General features: G+C 39.3%; 2 protein-coding genes across 8 annotated transcripts in view; one reads left to right on the forward strand and one right to left on the reverse strand.

The window, feature by feature from the left end:
* RAB3GAP2 (RAB3 GTPase activating non-catalytic protein subunit 2) overlaps positions 1–3,206 on the forward strand; it is a 91,038-nt gene extending 87,832 nt beyond the window's left edge. For all 6 annotated transcript variants that reach the window (XM_065589413.1, XM_065589414.1, XM_065589415.1 and 3 more), the window contains one exon: positions 635–3,206. In XM_065589413.1, the coding sequence (XP_065445485.1) occupies positions 635–781 (147 nt within the window). In that variant the 3' untranslated portion in view covers positions 782–3,206. The remainder of the gene's footprint in view (positions 1–634) is intronic.
* A 304-nt stretch (positions 3,207–3,510) lies between these two features.
* The window catches only part of IARS2 (isoleucyl-tRNA synthetase 2, mitochondrial), a 56,873-nt gene continuing 34,612 nt past the window's right edge, over positions 3,511–25,771 (reverse strand). For both annotated transcript variants that reach the window (XM_005306945.5, XM_065589417.1), the window contains 10 exons: positions 25,567–25,660; positions 14,797–14,905; positions 11,799–11,901; positions 9,909–10,034; positions 9,275–9,406; positions 7,596–7,702; positions 6,465–6,610; positions 6,011–6,201; positions 4,242–4,386; positions 3,511–3,927 (listed from right to left, as the gene is read on the reverse strand). In XM_005306945.5, coding sequence (XP_005307002.2) covers positions 3,785–3,927; positions 4,242–4,386; positions 6,011–6,201; positions 6,465–6,610; positions 7,596–7,702; positions 9,275–9,406; positions 9,909–10,034; positions 11,799–11,901; positions 14,797–14,905; positions 25,567–25,660 — 1,296 coding nt within the window. In that variant the 3' untranslated portion in view covers positions 3,511–3,784. The remainder of the gene's footprint in view (positions 3,928–4,241; positions 4,387–6,010; positions 6,202–6,464; positions 6,611–7,595; positions 7,703–9,274; positions 9,407–9,908; positions 10,035–11,798; positions 11,902–14,796; positions 14,906–25,566; positions 25,661–25,771) is intronic.

Raw genomic sequence — 25,771 nt, forward strand, 5'->3', positions numbered from 1 at the left:
AGTATGCTCAACTGCTTGTAGCTGATCTTCCTTTAGTCTGGGGGCAAGACTAACTTGTGCTAAATCTGTGAAACAATTCAAGAAGTTGTAGAATGAAGCTTCTTTCAGAGGAAATAAATTGAGTTTTCTGCTGTGCACTAGTGAGTGGCATGGTTCTCTTGAGTGGTGCCAGAGTGTGATCTAAGAAGCATTCATATAAACTGCAGCATTATGTTGTATAGAAGACTCATGTCCTCCAGAATAGTGTTCCCTGTATGAGTTTCTGTAAGTTTAAAGACTGTACTGTGGGTAGCATTTATCCTAGTGAAAGTCAGGATCCTGTACAGAACTTTTCAACTTTTGATTCAGATCAAAGGAATCTGACCGTAGCAAAGGAGTTCTCTGCAGTCCTCTGTTTCCCTGAATGTACAGTTCAAAGGGGGGTGGGAGGGGGGGATGATACAAGAATAGCTGTGTTGACTTCAAACTAGTACTGGATACATCATATTTAGGCTTCATTGTACTGGGCTTAAATCCCCCACTGCTTACTTAACTCTGCTGTGATCTAGAGATGAGCTCAGACACCCATTTACAATTACAAGCAAACTTCATTGTGGCCTTTTCTTTCTAACACTTTTTAAAAATCCTTTTGCAGGACCCACACGATCTTCAAAATGTCGAAGTGCCAATTGCAACAACAGCGAAACTCGTAAACAAAGTAATAGAGCACTTACCGGAAAACCACGGGCAATATAGCCTTGCCTTGAATCTGATCGAGGCTGTAGAAGCAATCTCTTCATGACAATTTACGTACTAGTTTTAAACACTTCTGCTGTAAGATGAGGTAGTGCATGATTTTACACACTGAGGCTGACCTTTGTAAAGGGAAACATTCATGTGGCTTTTGTAAAATAAACTAATTTAAAAAGCAAATGCTTTTACAATGGAGTCTATCTAAGTTCCACCCTATTGTGCATAATATATTAGGAGCTAGTAATCTTTGTACATTTGTCAATAACTCAAGTGCTCCACTATTTATTTCTAACTCAAGCACTTCTGCTCTAGCTTAAATAGATTGTTACATTTAACAGCAGTTTTATTCCACTTATTTACAAATTATATTCTTACCCTAACATGTGAGATTCTATATTTCATACTCTGAAAAAATGTTAAATGTATTTTCCATATATGCTTGGTTATTGGACAACAGTCAGTTGCATAAATCTGTATCATGTAAGGAAAAATGTTAGGCTATCATGTTTTTCTGAAATAAAAATGGTAGTGTTTAATTTCCATAAAAGAGTTCTATTCTGAAGGGCCCCTAGTAGTTAATCTTCAGAGGAGCCAGAGTTGATGGAGGGGCTCACTTCCTGTAACAGCAGTACAAAACACCTTGCATTCTCAATGAGGATAAAATTAGAAAGAGGAACGCACCCATCAAAGTTCAAGTATTGGGGAAGAATACTCTTAAGACCATCAATGTAGAAACAAACATCACTTTACCAATAAGGCCTCACCCAAACAAGATTGGAGCGTAAGTTTCCTAGTGCGGCTGTTATGGAAATCCTGGTGAAGTTAGGACTCCAGGATCAAGCCCCTGGTCTTAATACTTCACTTGCTTAAATGAGTTATTTAGAACACACTCTTTCTGGTAAGAGTAGAACTACACTATGGGATAATGCACCCTCTGGGGTGTGATTTCTAAAGTGCATTAACGTGTGATACATTAAAACAGCATTATGTTAAAGTGTGCTAGGGAACTTCTAGTGGGTACCAGCAGGGTCGATACAGACCAATTAAAGTATAAGATGTTAACATGCTTTAGAAATCATACCCTTGTAGTGTGCATTATTGCCCAGTGTGCTGAAGATCTGTAATACAGAAAACCTGTGTTTTACAAAACCTTGTGTGTTCTTCGTAGTACAGTGCCACAGGATATCTGTATTAGGAAGCCAGAATCCTTAAGTTTTGGGTGGTATTTTTCAAGCCATCAGAAGCAGACCACCATTCTTATCTTACAGCAGCTGAGTATCCCTGTTGTCCTCTGATATACATGTTTTCTGTGAACATCAGGACTGGAAGAATGATTCTCACCAATTCCTGGCTTGAGCCTGTATCAGTTATAATGGAAACAGCTAGCTGACTCCTGTAACTTGCACCTGTCTGCAATTGTTAACTATACACAGAATCATAAATCTACCTTATTATATAAAGGAATTTGGTGATAACAATAGGACATAGGATTTACCAATACTAGAAGTAACCTACTCAGTAGTGATTACCTTCTCTGAGGTGTGCTGCTGTTATCAGGGAACTACTGTTAAAACAGGAACAAGAACAGTTTGTGGAGGTGGGGATTGCCACTCCCTTGTAGAATGACAAGCTACAAGAAGGGTTCACTTGAAATAAACACTTTTAAAGTGACAGACAGTCTGAAGTTTATGTATTCAGTATTCTTGGCTCTTAATGTACAGAAATCAGTTTACAATGCTACTTCACCTCTAGCAATATGGAGGCTTTGTGAAAAACACAGCATTCTGTTTTGCATTTTAAAGAATATAGCTATAACTCATTTACGCCTATTGCTGTTGTATGACATTATGGTTACCATGAAGGGTATTGTGCTAGTGAAAGCAAATAATGGCCAGTACCTGCCAACTTTATAGACTGATTCAGTATATTGACAAGCTAAATACTGGTAAGAGACACGTGGCTGTCTGAGATGTTCTAGGGTAAAATTGTAGGGCAGTTTCCTCTGAGGCTACTGTAGGCCTTATTATATGATGCCTTGTCTAGACGCGATAAATCGACCCCCGCGCACTCCATCGACTCCTGTACTCCACCGGCACAAGAGGCGCAGGCAGAGTTGACGGGGGAGCGGCAGCAGTCGACTCAGCGCGGTGAAGACACCACAGTAAGTTGATGTAAGTATGTCGACTTCAGCTACGCTATTCACGTAGATGAAGTTGCGTAACTTAGATCAATTCCGCCCCCCCGTGTAGACCAGGCCTAAGGGTTGTTTCTTGTTTACATTAAATCCCTTCGCGCTACCAGAGCAGCATGAAGGAACTTAGTGTAATTGAGACTCAAGGCCTAAGGTGTTATGTGAAACACTTTACATCAACCCTGTAATGTACTGTAAGTAATAAGATTATGTATATACTGCTATTTTCTGTGTCACTTGCTGTGGAGTTGTGTAAATCAAATAAACTTGGGATTTGATTCTAGTTTTTGCCTTCCCTGGGCATGCAGACCTGAACTATGATGTATAGTTAAATATTTTTCCTTACCCGTTTCTCCAGGGTACAGAAGGTTTAGCTGAACTACGCAACTTCACAAAGTCAGTTTACACCACTATGAATAAAGTAATTTAGACGTCACTATCTTCAGTGCTAGGCAATAGCCTGCCATTTCAGTAGTTGATCTCCTCTTTTACAATAGCCATCAAGATAAGTTACCGCTGGTTTCAGAGAAAGGACTCTACTTACTTTAGACCATGTTAAATTTTGACACACACTTGTAGTACTAGGCTGTGTTTGAAGAACAGCTTTTATTTGGCATCAAGTTGATATAAACACAAGCATTTTTAAAGTTTTTTTCCACTACTGTAGTTCTGCTTAGATTAAGGCATAAAATGCATTGCCCGTGAACTGCTACAGCTTTCTTCAGCATATACTGAGTTTTCTTTAACTCTTGCAGTTACTTTGTAGCTCAGGGGTTCCATTGGGTTAATGAAACATTGAGTTAACCGTCGTTTATACTTTATAGTCCAAGTGGAAATATCTACATAATTGTCCAGCTCACTTCATTTTCCAGCCATGACTTCGGTGCAGCGTGGACATAGTGAGAGTAGAGAATCAGCAGTGTACTTCCTACAACGAAGGCATTTTGCTTTAGCAGCTGGTAGGACTATAACTTTATATGTTGACTCTTCACGAATATCACCACCTGTCAAAGAAAATTTTACTGTATAGCGTACAGTCAGCATTGAAAACCCAGCTCACACTACAGCTTCCCGCTAACTGTGTTTAGGGGGGGTTAACATTTCTCTATTTCTTTCTATAAAGTAAAGCTAAACTCCAAGAACCACCTTTGACCAGAGTCCTAAATGCAGGTAAGAGACCAAGAAAAACTAGTGCACAGAAAGGGGCTGATCCTGCTCGGCATCAGCTCTCGGTAATAGGTAAGTTTCTAATCTAAGAGAGAGTTGTGTTTGCTGGGTAGAAGCAGGCATTGGTTAGTTGTTAGTCCCTTTTTCTTACCTTCTAAGTTAATCAAAAAGGTCCCTTTAATGATCTTTTCATCTGTGGCCATTTCTATAGGTAGTTCGGACAGTAGAGTTGTCTGTGAAGCCATCATGATTTCATTTAGCTGCGATACACTGGAAGACTCCTCAGACTGCAGTGTCTGGAAAGAACAGTCGTTTCTGAACTTAAATAGCTTAAACATTTTCAACAAATACACCGTACAATGCAGCATGGGGTTTGCAAGCTGCCTGATTCAAGTCCAGCCCTCCTGCTGGCAAAGGCTAGAGGTGTGCATGTGGCTGCAGGACATTTCAACAAACATTACCAGCCAGAGCTTTTGTCTGAGCCACTTCTCCAGCTGCGGGAATACATCCTACTGCCAGCCAGCAGTATAACGATTATCCTCTGACCTCTCAGCTCCTGAGGTCAGGGGCATAAAACAAAATGATTGATCTTAATGCTCAGTTTTGATACCAGATTGACAATGCTGGAAATCTCTCTCCCCAGTATCATTTCAAACTTCAGCATACACCTTCCTTAAATGCCTTAGGCCCTAGCACAAGTCAATCCCTTGCATTTTAAAAGCTTAGAGTTTCAGACATAGTAGTAGTTTCTCGTAGGGACACAATCATTAGTAACTGGACTGAAACAACTACCAACTTCTTTCCTATAGGCTTGGCATTGACTTCAGTCACTTAGACCTAGGTTGAACAGAGGACCAAGAAACTGAAGTGGCCAAAATCCCTTGCCTATGCCTCCTGTATCAGTTCCACATCCAGTACTGAACTGCAACCCACTAGGGAAGCCTGCATCAAACTTCTAATCATTTAAGATAGCAAGAAGTCTGGACCCTATGTCCATTTTCAGAACAGAAAATAGCCCTTTCACGTTCTGACAAGTGTGCTGACCCTGGCTCAGAAATCACATGGATTAGCTAAGTGGAACATTGTCCGTGTTGTTAGCAGTCATCTGAAAAATGCTGCAAAGGACTAGAGCCATGGATTTAGGCACCTAAACTTGTCAGTAGCATGCACAAAGCTGCTTATGTCCTGATAGGTGCCAAGCCGCTTGGCACCTGAGTCCCAGAGATCCTCAACCTAGTTGTCCCCCCACCTGCAGGAGGAAGTCACCCTGTGCCAGGCGAGTGCCCTCACCACCAAGCTAGAGGGGAGCATGGGGTAAGTCTCAATCACTTCTGTTGAAGCTGTTCCACTTTGTGTGAAATACCTGAATATTCAATGGGTGAGGCAAAATGGTGTTATAGGCTAGCTATTAGAGCACTCACTTGAGAGATGGGAGACCTGGGTTCACGTCGCTACTTCAAGGCAGAGGGAAGATCTGAACCCAGGTATCACATCCCATCATAGGTGAATGCACTAACCAGGGAGGGAACACAGGCACCCGTCTCCACTTTTTGCAAGAAAGGGTTGACCTGACACAGGTGCCTAAGGCCAGGAGATGGCTTCCAACTGAATCCCAAGTGGTGATTGACATTTAACTCCCTTTGAGGATGGGGCTCAGGTCACCCCCTCTCCTTAGTATTTCCCACAGGCTAGCTGTCTTCTGAGCCACCTAACTCTCCCTGTGCATTGTATAGAGCACTGGGCTCCTGACTTGGGGCTGTGGATTCCCCTAGACCTCAGGGCACCTCCCTGTTAAGCACTGTAACCTTGACTCCAAGTCGCCTACAGAGATCTAGCCCTAAGTGCTCAAGTAGAGTAGGAGTTATTTGTTTCTAGAATGTTAACAGGTGGGGTGGATGGGTGGGTGTTTTTCGTTTTTACCTCCATTAACTCAAAGAGCAGCCCAGGGTCGATTACAATGATGACTTCATGCTCCAAAGCATTTTTGCCAGCAATGGATCCAAGGAAAGAGTCTCTCATCGCACATGCAGCCTCCACCACTTCCTCTAGGCCAGGTTTCTTCCACACGGAGCTTGTGTTAATCCAGCCAGAATGGAAAACACTCTCCCCCTCTTGAAACAAAAACAAACATGTTCAGTGCATTGGAGTTTGTGCTGTCTACTGCTCCCTTTCCATAAAACTGTTCTGCAGCTGATTTCTTTAAATACTTATTTTTATTTGAGCTAGACAAAGGATGGCGAGGACCTTTTAATTGCAAAGTTAAAAAATACAAATTTTTAAACAAATGCAAATTTTTGTCCCCAGTTACTATTCTAGTACAAGTTCTCTGAAATGTCAGTGTCTGGTTTCTGTGATGGAGGTGTACATGCCTTACCTTTCTTGTATGGGAGGAACTGGAAAACCTCCTCTGCCAGATGAGGAAGGACTGGTGCAAACGACCGCACCACTACATCCAAAGCCTCGGCTAAGGCTGTTTGACATGAACGACGTTTAGGATCTTTTTCTTCTTCACAATAAAGCCTGTGAGTCACAAGAGGGGAGAGTTTGTGAAGTTGCTTTCAGTAAGGAGAGAGAGTGAGTTCAGCCAGATACAAGATGTGTGCTAAAATCGGTCTTATTTAGGTGTTTCAAGATAGACCTAAGGGTCTAACTTTAAGCCATAATTTGTTTTTCAAAGTCTGTACATAGATTACACTGTGTTCTGCCTTTACAACAATTCTGGGTTTCAAGTTATTGTTTAAAGAGGTTTCATTTGACTGCTTTGTGTAGGAGGGATGATACCCCTCAGAAAGCTTCAGTGTTTTGGGTCCCCAGTAGAGAGGGCCTATACCCAGCCTCTAGACTGGCACAGAAGGTCTCGAAGAAAGAAAAACCCATCCCTTAAAGGAAAATTTTTCTTGGAGAAATTTGAGACTAAGGATCAGGAAACGTGAAACTCTGTCCTGGAAAACTTGGGACAGATGTAGCAAAAGCATCTACTGAAAAATCTGTGACCTTCTAGTTCTTGCATAATAAATACCAACGTGCACGCCAACAGCTTTTTTTTAAACAACGCCTGCTAAGTCTGATTCTGAACCTGTAAGTCCAATTAACAAGAGAGTATTGGCAAAGAATGAGATGTGTATCCCCTCTAGAAAACTAAGCAATTCAATTAAGAGCCAGTAACACAAAAGGCCTATTGGGGCTAAATCTATACTATCTGGTATCCCTTCCAGTTACGGTTGGAAGGAAACAAGAATTGCTGAAATACAGGTCTTGAGAAGATGGGTTCAATGCTGCTGGATACTATAAATCACCCTCTAGCTGCTAACTAAGTTTCATTAAAAATAAATTCTATTTTGCCACAAGTATTTGTTTTCAGGGTAGCCTGGGATGGAGATATACTTCAATCACTATTTATATTATCTCCTTTATGAGAGTTCCACAGCCAATCTCAAACCAGGTTTCTTAAAAACATCATGAAAAGAAAAAAGTTGCCTTAGTGACGGCAGGCATTAATACCTACCTGTCTTTGATTATGCTGAAGTAAAAGTTGGACAAATCTCTAGTGTGGAATGCTTGTAACAAACGAATAACTTTGCCATAATCGTATTCCTTGTACGCTTCTGTAACCTGGGGAACAGAGAGATGATAGCAGCACATCCAATTACTATCACATTGGATAGAAATGTAGGTCATGATAAGTCTGGGAACATTTTCTTTTGAAGAAAGTACAGGAAGGGGGCAAGTGCTGAGTAGGAGAAAGGTAAGGAGCCTGGGAGAACATCTTTCTGGGCTCTTCTGAGGAAAAAACCTGATAATTCATCATTCATATGAATTGGACAGTGAGTTTGTAACAACAGGAATAGAGAAATCATTCGAAGACACAGAATCAAACATCCCTCTCCAAGGGATGGCAAAGAGAAATAAGATCTAAAGCAATCCTGTTTTCATGCTAGTATATCTGGGGAAAAAAGATTAAGGGAAGAGAAATCCAAAAAGCATGCTAGGTATAGCAACTACTGTTCTACCAGGTATTTCCAGTACTCCCCTCTCTGCTTAGCAGGTTTTAGGAGACAGCCTTCTGATTTCTTTCATCACTCGAGTATGCAGAATGCATTTCTGGCTCAATTATCCTAGATGTGTTTAGTAAGCTAGGTCCTGAACTTGCTGAAATTCCATTTGGCTCACCTAACCAGCTCTGTGAAGGTATTTCACCCTCTCACCACTTGTACATTGCCGAAGCATCTTTGCTAATCAAAATAAAAAACATCTAACCAATTTGTCTCAAGATTTTGAATGAAAATTTTTTATTTGATTTGTATTTATAAAGTGAATGTTTCATAACCTGCAAATTTCCTAAGTGTCTGAAAGCCAAGTGATTCTGCTATAGCTACTCCAATCTTGAATGTAAACAGAGCATTTGGAGCATCAAGAGGAACATGTTAGCTACACAGGTCACATACACCAAACGTGCTCTGAATTGCATTTAAATATATTGACACCCCTTCGCCCCCCAAAAAAAGCATTAGATATGGCTGTATACCCTCCTCTAATTGGAGCAATTTGAGGCCTCTGAAGGCAGGCCTCAAATAAAGCAAAATTTAACATGCCCACTTAGGACTTGTATTGAAGTTTTTTAAACCTTTCAAAAAGCCGTAAGTTGCCCAGAGTAGAGGCAGGCTATATTAGTGATCACCTCAAGGGTCCCATTCTGCCCTCAGATACATAGCCTTTACTCCCATTGACTTGAGTGGAAGTTGCATGTATGTGTCAGAGAGCAAAATTAGCCTTTAGTTTTTTAAATAGGCTATATTCGAATGGCTACATGAAGATTAAAGCTCTCCTACATTCATACAATTAAAACATTTTTATGAGTTACCTCTGTGTACTATACAATACAGATGCATGCCAAGTGCAGTCTAGAGTGAGTTTTTTTCTTGCCAAAAATTGGCATTTATAATGGAAAGAATTCAGTTGTATATACAGTATGCTACGCAGCTATTTCCTTATCACAAATATAAGATAGATCTTCATTTTGCTCCATCATTGGAAAAGCTCATTATTTACATTTTTTCTTCAAAATAATGCAAACACACTTCTAAACATTTTCCCCAGAGACATTATATTCCCAATTTAAATTAATCACTAACAACCCACCTTATATAACAAAGTACACAGTAGATTAACATAATTCACCCTCACCTTCTTAGCATAATCCTGTAGTAAGTGTAGCATGTACTGGTCTATTACATACATCTCTGAACTGGGGATGGAGTCAGTTTCTGGATTGAAGCCAGCCATGTTTCCCAACATAAAGCGGAGCGTATTCCGAAGCTAACAATAAACCATTCAGAAGTGTTAAATGAAACAGTTTCATCAGAATGAAAAGTAAACAAGACGCACAAGAGATTTCCACCCTGTCAATTTAAATTTAAATAAAATAGAAAGCGCAACCATTTTTCTAATTGAGGATTCCAAATCATTACAAAATACAGTACCTGTACCAAAAGGATCATAACAGCAGAGTTGTGAATAAATAGGTTATATACCAACAATAGCTAAAGGCAGGCAAGCTAAAAGAACATATTTTTATTTTCCCTAAAATATATTACTACTTGACCAGCACATCACAAAAGGGAACAATAATAATTATGTGCTTGAGAAAAAACACCCTTCATTTTCAGCTAAAAGAAAAGCTCACATACACTCCATTGCGACAAATTTCAAAGTCAGCGGTCATCTTTGGTATCACAATGGATTCTCCTCTGTAAATATAAAACCAAAGGTGAAGAGGATGTGTTCTCTTAAAATCAGATGCATCATATTCACTTCTCACCCTGTTTATATCGTCTTTTGCAGCACTAAGTACAGCTGGTCCAATCAGCACCTCAGTAAAAACATTTGATTCTGCCACCCACCAGCGAAGGACATCAGCGCCATACGGAGGCTCCTTACTGTGGTCCTGTTCATTGACAAAAACACAAAGCTCTTTTCAATGGTGCTTATTTGCAATTTAAGACAATGCAAACACATTTTAAAACCAATACAGTAAGACTCCAGGGTCAGCAACATCATGTTTGTATTTGTGCCCAAAAGATTCGTCTACAAATAATTCTAACTAAAATGTACACTCTGGAATTTAGATACCCACCCTTTGTTTTTACTATATCGGTAGTTATAGCAGTACTGTAATACAAGCTCACAGCAGTTACAGCCTCCCTCTACCTCTCCTTGCAATATCTATCGGAGGCACAGAGCTAGCTTCAGCTCCAGCGTGGCAGCAGCAGCAGCTAATTCAGGCCCCCTCCTTCTGGAATCATACTGAGTGGGGTGTACCACCTCATCTGACGCCCCAAAATCCTAGCCCCGTGCATTTGGAGTGGGTAGTGAAAGAGACACATCATTTTCTCTTTCCTCCCCATACCATCTGACAATCAGGGTCAAAAGAGAACCAGTATACAAGTTTAGAATGGTTTTTCTACAAATTAATTGAACAGAGATGGGGCTCAAACTCTCCACCTGCTTATGTACTGAATCCCCTGCCACTCTGTCAACTGATGGCACCACCACAAACATCGCTAGCCCTGCCCCTCCAGCAGGTCTCCCATGGAGGGGAAAGCAGTCCCAGACTTAAAGCTGCTAGCATCACAGCTGTACTGTGATTTTAATTATTTCCTTTCTTCAGGATAAGGAAGTGCCTATCTATCACCTACAATCTAATAAATAGCTGAAGAGCGGCTTTTCTATATTACATTATTTAGAAAGCCACATTAATTCACTTGCTTCCCAACCAATTTGATATCTAGTTAGAAAACGATTACTTTGTGGCTCTGTCCTGAGCCCTCATCAGAGAACAACTCCCCACTGCCACCTGCTGTATGAATTACTCCAATATATTTGATGTCTAGAAAAACGGCATGGTTCTAACTAAAAACAGAAGATACAGTATAAATATTAATGTCTTTAAATGATTTTTAGCTTCAGACTCTATACCACATTCTCTTTGAAATTGGAAGATCATCCCCCCCCCTTGATTTTTTGACACACAAAGAGAAAAGTTTTTATCAAATCATGTCAGTAAAGCCTACCAAGGATCTGTCATTCTATGCCAAAGATTCACAGAATTATGAAGAGACCCCCCCCAAAGAGGATCACCAGTAAAAGCAAGGACTAACAAAGCTCAGTGTTTCAGAGGATTTACTTTCAGTATAACCTCTCTGAATGTAGAATGAAATGAAAAGTTTCCAGATCAAGAAGCCCAGTCACTGGCCTCACTCTACATGCCTATTAATATGCAAATGATGCCATGACTGTTGTACTGCAAAGATCTCTCTCTGCAGCACACATCCAGTTCAGCTTCTTCAAAAAAAAAACAAACAAACAAACAAACCCTTAGAATAATATCTCTCAAGAGCTTAGAATGAACTATACTGTCAATAGAATTGCTACAGCCCCTCTCCATTCCCTATCACCAAAGAATAGTCATATTCAATAGAATTAATCTTAAACTTATTGCAGCTTGAACACTTCAAAGCTGAGAAACAATTCAGGTTTTAATTTCAGCTCAACGGAGTTCAATATATCCAACTTTATTATACAGCAGCTTTCCAATATTCTGCCATAAAGCAGTTGTACAGGGAAATGTTACACAACAACATGACTGTAATTCTTGGCCACGAAAAAATGTAACTAGAAATGCCATGACACAATGTGTGTCGTGACTTACTTGGCCTCCATTGATTACTACGTCAGGATCGACCACGTTGCCCATAGATTTAGACATCTTCTCTCCTTTTTCACCAAGAGTAAATCCATGAATCACTAGAGTCCTAAGGAAAACAAAACAAAACCCAAACATGTCAATATTACTTAAAAATAAATTAAGCCTTAGGATTTGTATCTTTTTAGTGTGGCAGTCTTGTCTTTCCAGAAGTAAACTCTAACCAAGAAATCTTCAATCCAAAATGGAATCTATTGAGTACTGAAATTTATGTCTATAGAAGAGCAGAAACACTAGATCTCCAACAGTCTTCCTAATTGTAAAAAACCACTAGTTTTAATAGACTAAATCAGTGGTGGGCAACCTGTGGCCCAAAAGGGTAATTTGCTGGTGGGCCACTAGTTTGTTTACATTTGCACGGCCTCTGCAGCTCCCAGTGGCCGCGGTTCGTCGTTCCCAGCCAATGGGAGCTGCGGCAAGTGGCACCCAGCACGTCCCTGCAGCCCGCGCCACTTCCCGCGGTTTCTATTGGCTGGGAACGGCAAACCGCGGCCACTGGGAGCTGCGGGGGCCGTGCAAATGTAAACAAACTGGTGGCCCACCAGCAGATTACCCTGATGGGGCCGCAGGTTGCCCACCACTGGACTAAATCTAACAGACTAAGGGTGAAATTTTGGTTTCACTAAAGTCAATGGCAGTTTTCCCACATTATATCTATACATACATATTTTATATCTATACACACACAAATAAATAAAAAGGAACACATGCACACACGCAATATATGTTTTATACCATTCATTTTTCCATTTGACCAAAATAGACATTTACATTCAGTGCATATGCATTTGCTCATTTAAGTTGTTTATGAAAATCCAAGTAGTATTATGTATACTTCCTTACTGAAAAAGTAACAAATTCAATAAACTGAATATTTCCCAATGCAATCAAGTCAATAACTCAAATTATTGCCTCTTTTCACTGTTCTCTTTGCAACCAGAGGAGATGAAATCATGGTTTTAAATGAAACCTTAGGTTATTTGACCATTTTTATTAGGGCCGTCAATTAATCGCACTTCACTGAAGTGATTAACTCAAAATAAAATTAACTCAATTAAAAAAATTAATTGTGATTAATCACAGTTTTAATTGCACTGTTGTTAACAGAATACCAATTTAAATCTATCATAAATATTTGTGGATTTTTTTTACATTGTCAAATATACTGATTTCAATTACAACACAGAATACAAAGTGTACAGTGCTCACTTTGTTATTTTTTATTACAAACATTTGAACTGTAAAAAGATAAACAAAATAGTATTTTTCAATTCACCTGATACAAGTACTGTAGTGCAATCTCTTTATTGTGAAAGCGCAACTTACAAAATGTAGAGTGGTTTTTTTTTTTTACATAAGTACACTCAAATAAAAATGTACAACTTTAGAGCCTACAAGTCCACTCAGTCCTACTTCTTGTTCAGCCAATCGCTAAGACAAACAAGTTTGTTTACATTTATAGGAGATAATGTGCCTACTTCTTATTTACGTCATCTGAAAGTGAGAACGGGTGTTCGCATAGCACTTTTGTAGCCAGTGTTGCAAGTTATTTACGTGCCAGATATGCTAAAGTTCATATGCCCCTTCATGCTTCAGCCATTCCAGAGTACATGCTTCCATGCAGATGACGCGCTCATTTAAAAAATAATTCGTTAATGAAATTTGTGACTGGACTCCTTGGGGGAGAATTCTATATCTCCTGCTCTGTGATTTTACCTGCATTCTACCATATATTTCATGTTATGGCAGTCTTGGACGATGACTCCGCATGTTGTTCGATTTAAGAACACTTTCACTGCAGATTTGACAGAACACACAGGAGATTCAAATGTGAGATTTCTAAAGATAGCTACAGCACTCGACCCAAGGTTTACGAATCTGAAGTGCCATCCAAAACCTGAGAGGGACGAGTTGTGGCGCATGCTTTCGGAAGTCTTAAAAGAGCAACACTCTGATGTGGAAACTATAGAACCTGAACCACCATAAAAGAAAATCAACCTTCTGCTGGTGGCATCTGACTCAGATGATGAAAATGAACAAGTGTCGGTCCACGCTGCTTTGGATCGTCATCGAGCGTGGACACGTCCTCTGAAATGGTGGTCGAAGCATGAAGGGGCACAAAAATGTTTAGAATATCTGGCATGTAAATACCTTACAACGCCGGCTACAACAGTGCCATGCAAACACCTGTTCTCACTTTCAGATGATATTGTAAATAAGAAGCGGGCAGCAGCATCTCCTATAAATGTAAACAAACTTGTTTGTCTTTGCAATTGGCTGAACAAGAAGTAGGAGTGAATGGACTTGTAGGCGCTGAAGTTTTCCATTGTTTTATTTGAGTTCAGTTATGTTAAAAAAATTGACATTTGTAACTTTCACAATAAAGAGATTGCACTACAGTATTTATATGAGGTGAATTGAGAAATATTATTTCTTTTGTTTATCTTTTTTTACAGTCCAAATATTTGTAATAAAAAATTAACAAAGTGAGCACTGTACACTTTGTATTCTGCAGTGTAAATGAAATAAACATATTTGAAAATGTAGAAATAATATGTCCCATATTAAGGTAAGACACTGATCTTGGCAGCGTAAGGGCGTGGCAAGAATGGGTGATGCCAACGATAACTGAATGCCTGAACACACGATGAGGTATATCCTGAGTGAATGAGATAGATGAACACAGTAAGCTGTTGGAACAATACAGGAAAGCATCCATTTAAACTCAGAGTGAGAAAAACAAGTTCAACAGAAGATAAATGGACTGTGATATAAACCTCTGAGGAAACCTTTAGAATAAAGTGTATGGATGTCACCTGAAGATTCAGTAAAGGCTTTCTTTAGTTTTTGTGGGGAAAGGGTTCTTCATATTCTCTATTCAAATTACCATACTCCCATTATATAAAAGCTCAATAAATGGCCATGTCGCAGACCAAGCACTTACTTATAAGGTGCTTTTTTTCTTGTTGCCACACTAGTTAAGAGAGAGGACTGAAACCAGCCTCCCAATTGGTCTTTTCCTTCCAAGTATAAATCCGCCCTTTGATCTGCACCTTAAAACAAAAATATGTCAACTGATTTTTTTTTTTTTTTTTTTTTTTAAAAACCTCAGTTTATATTAGATTCCTAAATACTTGTAGTAGGTTCATGGTAAAATGAAGTAATCAGAAGAAATAGTAACATGTGTTGTAGTAGACATATCTGTAAGCGGTTATAGAACACTATGCTTTTGTTCTGTGAACCAAGAACTAGTTTATTTACTACTGTAAAAAAGTACACAATGAATTGTTGAAAACAATAGACATTATCAGGCTAATTATCCCCAACTACTTAAGCAGCTAACAGACAAAATAATAGGTGGTCATTAAATGCTGAGACTCGTTAAACTCTGAGAATTTATAGGCAACAAACAAGCTTACTTTCCCACATGGGCCTCTAACAAAATAATACTGAATTATGAAAATTCAGGCTCTTATAATATTGCCTATTTTGCACTCGGTACATTTCATATCAGGCTCTCAAGGCACTTTACAAATATTAATGATAAAACTGCAGGTTTCAATATAAACAACAAACAAACTGATTCATTGCCTGGTACGCAACTGTGCTGCCAACAGTACAAGTCATGGGAACCCAAAAGTCTGAAGTTACACGAGTACTCAAAAGGGAGGAAGGTGGGAATTGGTGGTTCTTCCACAGGTTCACAGTAGGAAATTTTTCCTGATTTTTAGCCAAAATCTTCCTTTAATCAGTTTCATTCAATAGCTCCTTTTATCCTCCCCCTTGAACCACCTGAGACTATTCCTCTCTTTCTCCCTGGTGTTTACAGCCTTTATCTATTTGTTTAGCTTAATGGAAGTTTCGATATTCAGATCCATCCTGTAATAAAAAACAGTTCAACATTACAAAGGTCAAGGACATTCAGCCACTGCTAACTAAGGTGTGTGGGTGGAGGTTATGTTTTTCTATCACATTAATTTATTCCTTCAAGTAAAACATAAAGATCTAGTTAGAAAGCATAATAAAATTATTAATCTTTGCAACAAGAGACTGAAAAATACACGTAAAAACAAAATAAGCACAATAATAATTGTAGTGAGTAAGCAGGCCATAAAAAGGATGCAGTTATAAAGCAAGAATAGCAATAACTTCGGCATCTATTACTGATTTACTGTACATAGAGTATTTTTCTCTGGCAAGTCAACTGCTAGAAAATTTCAATTCTTGCAATGTAGGGCAAGTAAATAAAAGAAATTTTCTTGTAATAAGGGGACTCAAATCTAGATGACTGAAGAACCTAAACAAACGGTCTACAAATATCCACCAAATTAATCTATTAGCGTTGGGCTTTGTTGTCTCGTAGAAAGTAGATATAATTGTATGCCTGCAAGAACAGCATGCCCTGGTGAATATACTTTACATTTTTTATGAATTCTTGAATATTATGTGTCTGTAGACGTAGCAGTACTTTGAGCCTATATTCCACATTAATTAAATAATTAATAATCTATTGTCTAAATCTATTAGGTAGTTCTCATCTCAACTGTAATGAAAAAACAGCAAAGTTGTAGTGACTTTGTGTCAACTTTAATTAGAACTGAATGTACATTTCTTAGCTATGTGCAAAATTATGTGACAGTCCTGAAGAGTTTTCAGTTGTTTTTGAAATTAATCAACTGTAGGGCACAGGTCCAGTCCATTAAGGAGTGTATTACAGTTTATGATCCCTTTTGATAGGGATTTCAAGATTCTATATCTTTGATCTTATAGACTTTAGCCTCTAGATTAAAATGTATTATACTTAAATGCCAACGACAATTAGCCAAGTTTTACTTTAAATCTTCTGGTCAGCACAAAAAGTTAAAAAGCACAGATAGGCATGCTGTAAAATAATCACATTCATTCAGTTAAACATTAACAAGGGAGATAGAGAATTAATTATGGTGCTGAAAGTTAAATTCTTCTCTTGCACTGGGGATTAGGGTTTGATCCAAAGCCTATGGAAGTCAATGAGAGCCTTTTGCACTGACTTCATCAGGCCCTATTCCATCATACCACAAACATGCATGTGCTTAAGTAGTGCCACTTAATTCAACAAGTTTAAATAAATTATTCACTTAATCTGAAACACAGGTGCAAAGAGTCATGCTATTTTCAGAGGCAAAAATTCTCAATTAAAAATGAGCAAGTAGGTTAGCTATCTTTGCAGATATATCACTATACACCATTTTCTCTACTCATTTGGATTAAACATAACTTTGTGCATAGGTCTTTGTGGAGACAGGACCTTAGGATGTAAATGGTCTAATTTTTGACACAAGAATATGTCCATTCTAAGTTAAAATATCAGAGATGCCAAGTCGTTTTTCAATGCTATGATCATTAGTAGAGATTTATATATGACTGGAAAAATGTTCTCACATTAGATTTATAAAAATGGACTGTTAATTCAAGGACCGATGCAGATGCTTGGTCAGGAATACCAAAAGAGACCTGACGATCAGAGGGCTAACAAACTGAATGAGATCTTGTAATACAACGCAGCAGCAGAAAAAGGCAACGTAGTTCCCCAGTGCATGTGCAGGAGCATCACATCCCAAACCAAGAGGACAAGAGTTCTGATCTGACATTGATGGAATTGCAACCAAGATATCACATAATTTGGGGCATATTTTTACAAGATGTAGATTTTTTTGGTTACTCTTCTCTGTCTTGAATTTATAGGAATTAAATGGTGAGGCAAGATTAAGTCAAACTAGATGTTTATATCTTAACTGAATGACCTCCTAAACATGTGTCTGAGAAACATACAGTACTACAAGTTCAGCATCTGAAAGATGAAACTCCCAAATTGGAGACTAATTAGTCAGGGCAACTCAAAGGGGTGACTAGGGAATAAAATGGATGAAGTTGGGGAAAAATATTATGCTACAAGACCCTGGGATGGCGGAAAACCAAACAAAAAACCCCAGTGAACTCTGTTCAAGCCAAACAAAGCTAGATTGGGCAAAACGCTCACCCAGTTGTACCTTATAGCCCCGCAACAACAGTGGGGATGGACAAAATGATAATACATCTTTTCCTACTCTAGTGTCCAAGATGTAAATGGAACCAAATCTGTCACGTCTAATGTGGTAGTTTACAAATTTAAACAGACAGGAAAACACATGCTTAACATTGCTGAATGTACTACGGGAAGGTACTCGGATACTATGGTGATGAGCATGATATACACAGCATAGAACAAACTGTACCAAAGCAAAGCCATTTCCATTACAATTCATGCATGAATTAACTTGCATAGAATGCACAAGCCACCCTCTTTACTGTTCCCACCCAAATGGTTGTAGTAAATATGCAGAGAGGCCTTAAACAAAACCCTGTAGACAGAGAAAAAATGACTTTAAGCCATTTCCCAATAAACAACAAATAAATGAACTACAACTATTTTTATTTCAATTTATTTATAGCATCTACCCAAAAGCCATCATTTAATGCCAAGCTGTATATTATTTGTACAATATTTATTATTTATCCAGTACAGAGTTTGGTAGCTGGTTTTATGAGAAACTGCCTCTCTTCCCTGAAATCTGTGTTACAGTTGTTGTCAGCTGAGATGTTTCAGCTAACAGCCTCCTTAAATAAAAATGAGGCAACTGGTAAGGTGCTTTCCATCAAGGTGCGTCTGCTACAAGTGTTAATCTTTTTTTTTTTTTTTTTTTTTTCCCTTCTTTCTCATGCACACTGCAGAGGATCAGATACAGTATATCAACGTGGTAAGCAGTTTAGTACTTATTTCTGTTGTGGAGAATTTTTATTTTTAGTGACTGTAAAGCAGAGAGCCAGGTCAGCCTCTTTAGGGCGAAATAATTAATTCTTTTATTGCTTAAATAAAATATCACCTTCCCATCCCTCAATTCCATAACAGGTCGGTGTAGAAACTCTGTTTTAATTTGTTGGTTGGGAAGGAGTGGTGCCTTTGACTAATCTTGGGTTGGCAGAGGGAGCAAATAGCACTTATTGGTTATAAGTGGCACAATTTATAAATTCTGCATGGGTCTGATGCAAATGGCCAAGATTGGAAGTGTGGAGGAGCCATCTTTGAAAAGCTAGTGTCCCAGTGCAGCTTGCTAGGGACTCCAGTCACTGAACAATTCTTTAAACACGTTTAAAAAGCTAAGGCTGCAAGACCTATTTTTTCAAAACTTGATGTATCTCACTTCATCAAAGAACCATCATACAGATCACATACATGTTGAATTTAAAATCTGAATACGTGCATATCAGGTAGAATAACATTATTTGCTCAGAAACCGCTAATCCAATCATATTAGAAGTGCAGTGGACAGTCTTGTGTAAAGAACGAACCCCAAACCTACACACCATCTCTGCCAAAACCAACTGTTTAACTGGGATTCCTTGTTGCTCTGAAATTCTGACTGTTTGGTAATCAGTTGTATCATTTTTTGTTATGTGCTTGCAGAAGCATCAGTGGTTCATTTCCATTAACTGAGCTAACAGCAACAGAATGAAACATTTGGGTCATTATCACATATTAAACCCTCCAGTCGTCTTGAATTTTACCTTCATGTATTGTCCTTCGTTAGGGCCTTAGCCATGTATATCTTTCAGTAACTGCAAGACAATACAAACTGCGAGAACCTTTGTGAGAATTATTGAGGTCACTGAAATTTTGGAGGAAAAATAATAAACAGTCCTTTTACATATATATGGCACACTATCTTTTGTAAGCCAGTATGCCGTCATGAATTTGGCTAAAGGAGGCTCCGCTCGCTGCTGTGATATTTCTGAAAAACAAAAAGGTTGCTCAAGAAATATCTTGGAAAAGGGAATCTCTGTGCATTACCTTTCACAATATAATTGCTTTGTGGAGAAACATGGGAAATTAGTTACTGTTTCTGAAAGTGAAACCACATAAATGTAAATATTTATGTTGCATTTTATAATGTTCTAGATAAAATTGTTTAATTTCTCCACTGCTGAAGGCCTTGTCCATAAAGACAGATGTTCCCTGCAATACATTAAACCATCCTTTACATTTAAAACCACTGATTCAATATATATATATTTTTTGGGGTAACATGTTTAGTTGCCACAGAAGTCTGTAGCCTCAAATGATAACACACACAACAAAAAAGTAGTGTATTTTTAAACTTGGTTTTCTTCCCTTATGTACAGAACACTTATAACTAGTGTGCATTACAATTGCTCCTTTCTTTTGACTTTGGTGACTTACTCATAAGTTTAAATTTATGGACATGCTTAAGTACCTTGCTGAACTAGGCCCACGAGATTAACTGTTTTAAAAGGCCAATTTAAAAGTTTCTTCTTGCTTCAAGATGACCTTTACATGACCTATTCTTGACCAGCCATGCTATTCTCTTTTGTCTTCATAGAGAGGTGGTATGCTACTGTATAACCAAGGTTGCAACTGAGTTTCCATTATTATAAGTTTTATGTTAGTCACACAATAAAATCCACAAAAAAATGTTAGCCTCAAAGTTGGTTGGTTAGGGGCAAAGATAGAATTTTTCTACCAAATGAAGTGAACTGGGCAGAGATCCTGGATTACAGCACCCTAAATTAGAGGGGTTCAGAATTCAAATTATATGTAATTTTAATTTAAGCTACTTTCTAGCCAAGAAAAATAAATACCCCACCCACACCCTGACATGGGGAGTAAGCAGAGAAATGGAGATTGCTCACCTGTAACTGGAAATTCTTTGAGGTATGTGGTCCCTATCTGTATTCCACACGTGGGTAAATGTGCATCACGTGCCTGAGATTGGAGATTTCTAGCAGTAGTGTGCCTTGGTCCACAAACCCGTGCTATTGCTCTCCTCGTGCTCCAGAACCAAGGGTATAAAAGGTGGTGCAGACAGACATCTCTCCAGTTCCTCTTACCATGAATTAAGTAAGATCTGAAGCAGTGGGAAAGGAGAGTGGGTAGTGGAATATAGACAGGGACTACACATCTCAAAGAACTTCCACTTACAGGTGAGTAACCTTCATTTGCCTTCAAGTGCTGGTTCCTGTATGTATTCTGCACATATGGGTGATTGGTAAGCAGTATTCAAACAGGAAGAAGTTGTGAGGATGCAGTTGGTATGAATGTCTGTAATACAGCTGTCCCCAGAGCTGCATTTGCAGAAGAGGTCTGGACTAGGGCATAATGCTTCATGAAGGTGTGGATGGAGCTCTGGTGGCTACCTGACAAAGGCCACTATAGGTACTTTTCAAAGAGATGGTGTTGAGGTTGCCTGTGTTCTCGCAGAGTGGGCCCTCATCCCATCTGAGGGGGGAATATGTACCAACTGATAACAGAGAATGATGGATCCAGAGATCCCCTTAGAGACTCTCTGGGCAGATAACGCTTGTTTACACGATCGCTCTGGTATAGCAACAAACATGGGGTTCCTAATGGGGTTTGTTTTTTGCAGATAAAAGGCCAGGGCCTATCTGTTGTCAAGGAAGTGCAATCTCTTTTCTTTGCTGGAAGCATAATGTTTTGGGAAGAATACGTGTAAGTGAATAGGTTCGTTCATTTAAAACTCTGAAATTACCTTGGGGATGAATTCTGGGTAGAGGTAAAGGGAGACTTTTTCCTCTATGAAATATGGTATACGGTGGGTCAGCCATAAGTGCTCCCAGTTCGCTCACCCATCTGACATGACGACAAACAAGGCAGCAACCTCCATGGAAAGGTGACATGGAACACGGGGCCATCAGTTCAAAGGGTGGTCTGGTGAGAAGAGAGAATACCAGGTTGAGGTCCTATTGCCGTGTGGGTTCTGCTACTGGTGGAAAGGCCCTAAATGAGACTTTTCAGGCAACAAACAGTAGCTCGGTGAATGAAGGTCATGGGCTTCCGTCAGGGGCTGGTGGACTTGCAACAAACTAACAGGAAGTCCAGATGACCTGAGGGACAGGAGATAGTCTTAAACAACAGGAATCTCTGCTGATTCTGGTGATTTTTTGGTGGAGACTTCTACTGTGATTGGGGATAGTTAGGATGGCCTTTGAACATGAACATTCTAGGTCTGATGCCCATCCAAATACCAGGGCATGAGATGAAGGCGGCCTGGGTTGGGACATCTGATCCTGCCATTCTCCTAAGTTAACAGATTTGGAGAGAGATGGATACTGATGGGAGGATGGGGTGACATTCATAGGAAATCCAGAAACCAAAACTGTCTTCGCCACTTGGATGCAATGAAGATGATCCTAGCCCTGTCGTGGCATATTTTTTGCAGAGGTAGCAGAGGGATCGGTGGGACTGAATGAGTAGAAGGAATGCATTGTGATAGACAGACTGCTCTTTGTTTTAGTGAGTTTGTACGTTTCCTGGCCTCCCTGAGGAGTCAAAATGCTCCGTGCAGTGTGACTGTCCATCTGGGTTCCTCATTATATGAGGGAAGCATTCATGATAATGGTCGCATCAGGTGAGGGTGTAAGGAAAGGAACTCTCCCATGCACTTATTCTGGGTTCATCCAGCAAACAAGAGAAGCTGTTACCTTGGCAGGAACGGTTAGCCTTGTATTCATGTCATGTCTGTCTGGTGAGTAAATAGACCAGACCCAGGCCTGCAAGCAATGGAGGTGGAGCCTGGAAAATGGTGTTATGTAAGTAAATGAGGCTACATAGCTAGGGCTGGCTCCAGGTTTTCTGCTGCCCCAAGCAGCAAAAAAAAAAAAAAAAATCTGCGGCAGCGCGATTGCATCGCTCCACTCTTCGGCAGCAAATCAGCGGCAGGTCCTTTGCTCCGAGAGGGACTGAGGGACCCGCCGCCAAAGACCCGGACGTGCCGCCCCCAATAGCGGCCGGAGTGCCGCCCCTTGGTATTGGCCGTCCCAAGCACCTGCTTCTTTAGCTGGTGCCTGGAGCCGGTCCTGTACATAGTCCAGCCAGGAAAGACAGACTTTGACTGTGGCCTGAGATCTGAGGGTAATTTGTCTTATCAAGTTGTTCATGGCTTGGAATCTTTCCATAAGGAAGTAGGCCCTTGCTGCGGTCGAGTCTAGGGTCACTCCTATAAAGTTTATGGTCTTTATGGGAGTCCAAGTGGACTTTTCTTTGTTGATGCAGATTTCCAAGGAAGACAGCAGACAGAGTAGGAACAGGGTTGCTGACTGGACCTCCTTGCTGGATCTGCCCATCATGAGCCAGTTGTCCAGATATGAAAAGATGATGTAGTTGTTTCATCTCATCCGGGCTGTGACCACTGAGAAGACCTCTGTGAGGACCCTAGGTACTGTAGCTAATCCAAATCAGAGCACTCTGCACTGGTAGTGCTCTTGTACTACTAGCAATCTGAGGAACCTTCTGTGGGTGAATGTTCACGCGAAAGGAAGCATAGAAGCAAAGGACTGCAAGGGACCTTGAGAGGTCTTCTAGTCCAGTCCCCTGCACTCAAGGCAAAACTAAGTATTATCTAGATCATCCCAAATAGGTGTTTGTCTAACCTGCTCTTAAAAACCTCCAATGACAGAGATTCCACAATCTCCCTTGGCAATTTATTCCAGTGCTTAACTACCCTCACAGTTAAGAATTTTTTCCAAAATGTTCAACCTCAACTGCCCTTGCTGCAATTTAAGCCCATTGCTTCTTGTCCTATCATCAGAGGTTAAAGAGAACAATTTTTCTTTCATGTTGAGAGATGCAAACCATGTGCCCTCCTCCAGAGGAGGCATTATTGATGCTAAAGTGACTTATGAGAAATTTTGATTTTCAAACAAACAAAGAGAACTTAAATGTACTCAATTTACTGAACTCATTTCAATGACACAGTGCACAGAACCAAAGATTACCTGATGAATTTTTAAAAAGGTTATTAAGATTTTTAAATAGGAGTGCTAGAACACATCAGTTTTAACAGGATTGAAACAGGTTGTCAGAAAAATCGCTAGAGATCTATGCTTTTAAAAAAAAAGTTAGTTCACTAGTCACATTGTATGTAGAAAGATAGCTCAAACCATAAACTGCTCCCTCTAGAGGGAGTGAGGGATGTAAGTAGAAAAAGGAGAATTTTTTCACCAAAACTGAAGTTGATTTACACACAGCTGTGTGATTAAGTGACATTAAGAAGTGATATTCGCTACAACTAGAAAGTCCTTCTGAACACTTATGGTCGACTCTAGCTTGAGAATGGAAAGCAGAAAATGTATGTTAATTTACTAGATCCCACCCCCAGCCTTTTGAGATATTCAAGGCAGAGCCTGTCTTCTGGTTTTGGAAGTTCCCAGCCCATTTTGGACACTACTCAAACTTCAGATCTAAGATCATGAAATTATAGCACCTGTGTGAAGAGACAAAATGATAGTGAGGCGACAGCACACCATATTTAGTATCAGCAATATGTACTCAGTCTTACAGTTTTTTGTCTGGGATAGTAGAAAAAGATGGCACACAGTGTCCACCATATTTGGGGTAATGTTCCAATATATGCATGGTCATTATAGCCTTCCCATTTCTTTTGATGAACATGAATAAAATTATGATATAGTCCAGCTAATGCTACTATGAGGACTATTAGTGCAAGAAAATTTAAAAAGCAAAACAAAGCATCTTGTAGATAATTTTATAGAACATACCGCGGTAACAATTGTGCCTTTAATTTATGGTCATTCTTCAAGGATGTCTTTAGGGGTTTAGGAATGTAAATAGCTCTGGTACAGTCACTTATTACAAATCAACTAGTTTAAAAATATGAACTTTAATGTATACAAATGTCCTTTAAAAAATACACTGTTTGCTGAGGATACCGTTGCCTTACTGTGTTGCTAGGAAATAAAATCTCTAATGCCAACATGTTTTACAATTCAACAAGATTGCTATCATACAATTGTATACTTCTGGTTTAAAGTTCAATAAACTTGATGCACTGCACCAGCTTCTTACCCAGAAATGGCACCTGACTTTGGAGTCTCCTCTGGATTTATCAAGTACTTCTAAAATTTTAAAAAATATTGCTCCTTTGTTTTCATGAGGTTGCTTACATGTACAACTCAATTGTAACTTTATTGTATTATATTCCAATCATGGACTCTCAGACACTAAACATCGCAGCTTTTGTAATGTCAAAAAGTAACTTATTAAAAAACCCAACGCTGCTCTACTCAACAGTAAGTGTTTGCACTAGGAGACGCAGTACAAAGTCACAGCACAGCAAATTGCACTTGCTACACAAAATGATCAGAAATGACAACTTTTGCATCGATGTACATTATTATAAGTGTGTAATTATGATTAACATTTTCAGCAGTAATTCTAGTCTTAGTTCTACATAACTCTGAAAGACAGAGTCAGTACACATCAGCACAAACTTTAAAATGCGTTAATTCAAAATAAACTGAGGTCTGCACATTAGCAGTGAACTGCTTTCATAAGAGAAACAGGCAATTTTAAATCTGTGCATCTTTAGTTTTTATTTTAAAAATTTGTATGGTACTTCACATGCCAGAATGATCAAGGGTAACTCATTGAAAAACCATGAACTTTCACAATATTGAAAATGAATTTGCAAACATCAGATTTTGTTCTTAAAAAGCTTTACAACCAACAACATCATCCCAAGTTTGCCACTGGCTTACACCAACTCATCTCCACTGACTTCAGCAAGTTTTGTGCACGACAGTAGTGCATCTGGCCCAACAAGCATTTCAAAAAAATATTCAACATATACCAATTCCATACCTTCCAAAACATGAGCCCAGGAAGTTCCACTATCAAACCAGATATCCAGGACATCCTGTCCCTGTACATAATCCAATACATCATGGCTACCGACCTAATGAAATAACAGTTAAATAGTGTTAATAAGACTAAATAGAACATCCTGTACCTTTAACTGGAAGAAGGTGAGTGTCCCCAAAGTAGAAATAACTACAGCAGAATTTGG

Source organism: Chrysemys picta, chromosome 3 (assembly GCF_011386835.1).
Source record: "Chrysemys picta bellii isolate R12L10 chromosome 3, ASM1138683v2, whole genome shotgun sequence".
NCBI lineage: Eukaryota > Metazoa > Chordata > Testudines > Emydidae > Chrysemys > Chrysemys picta.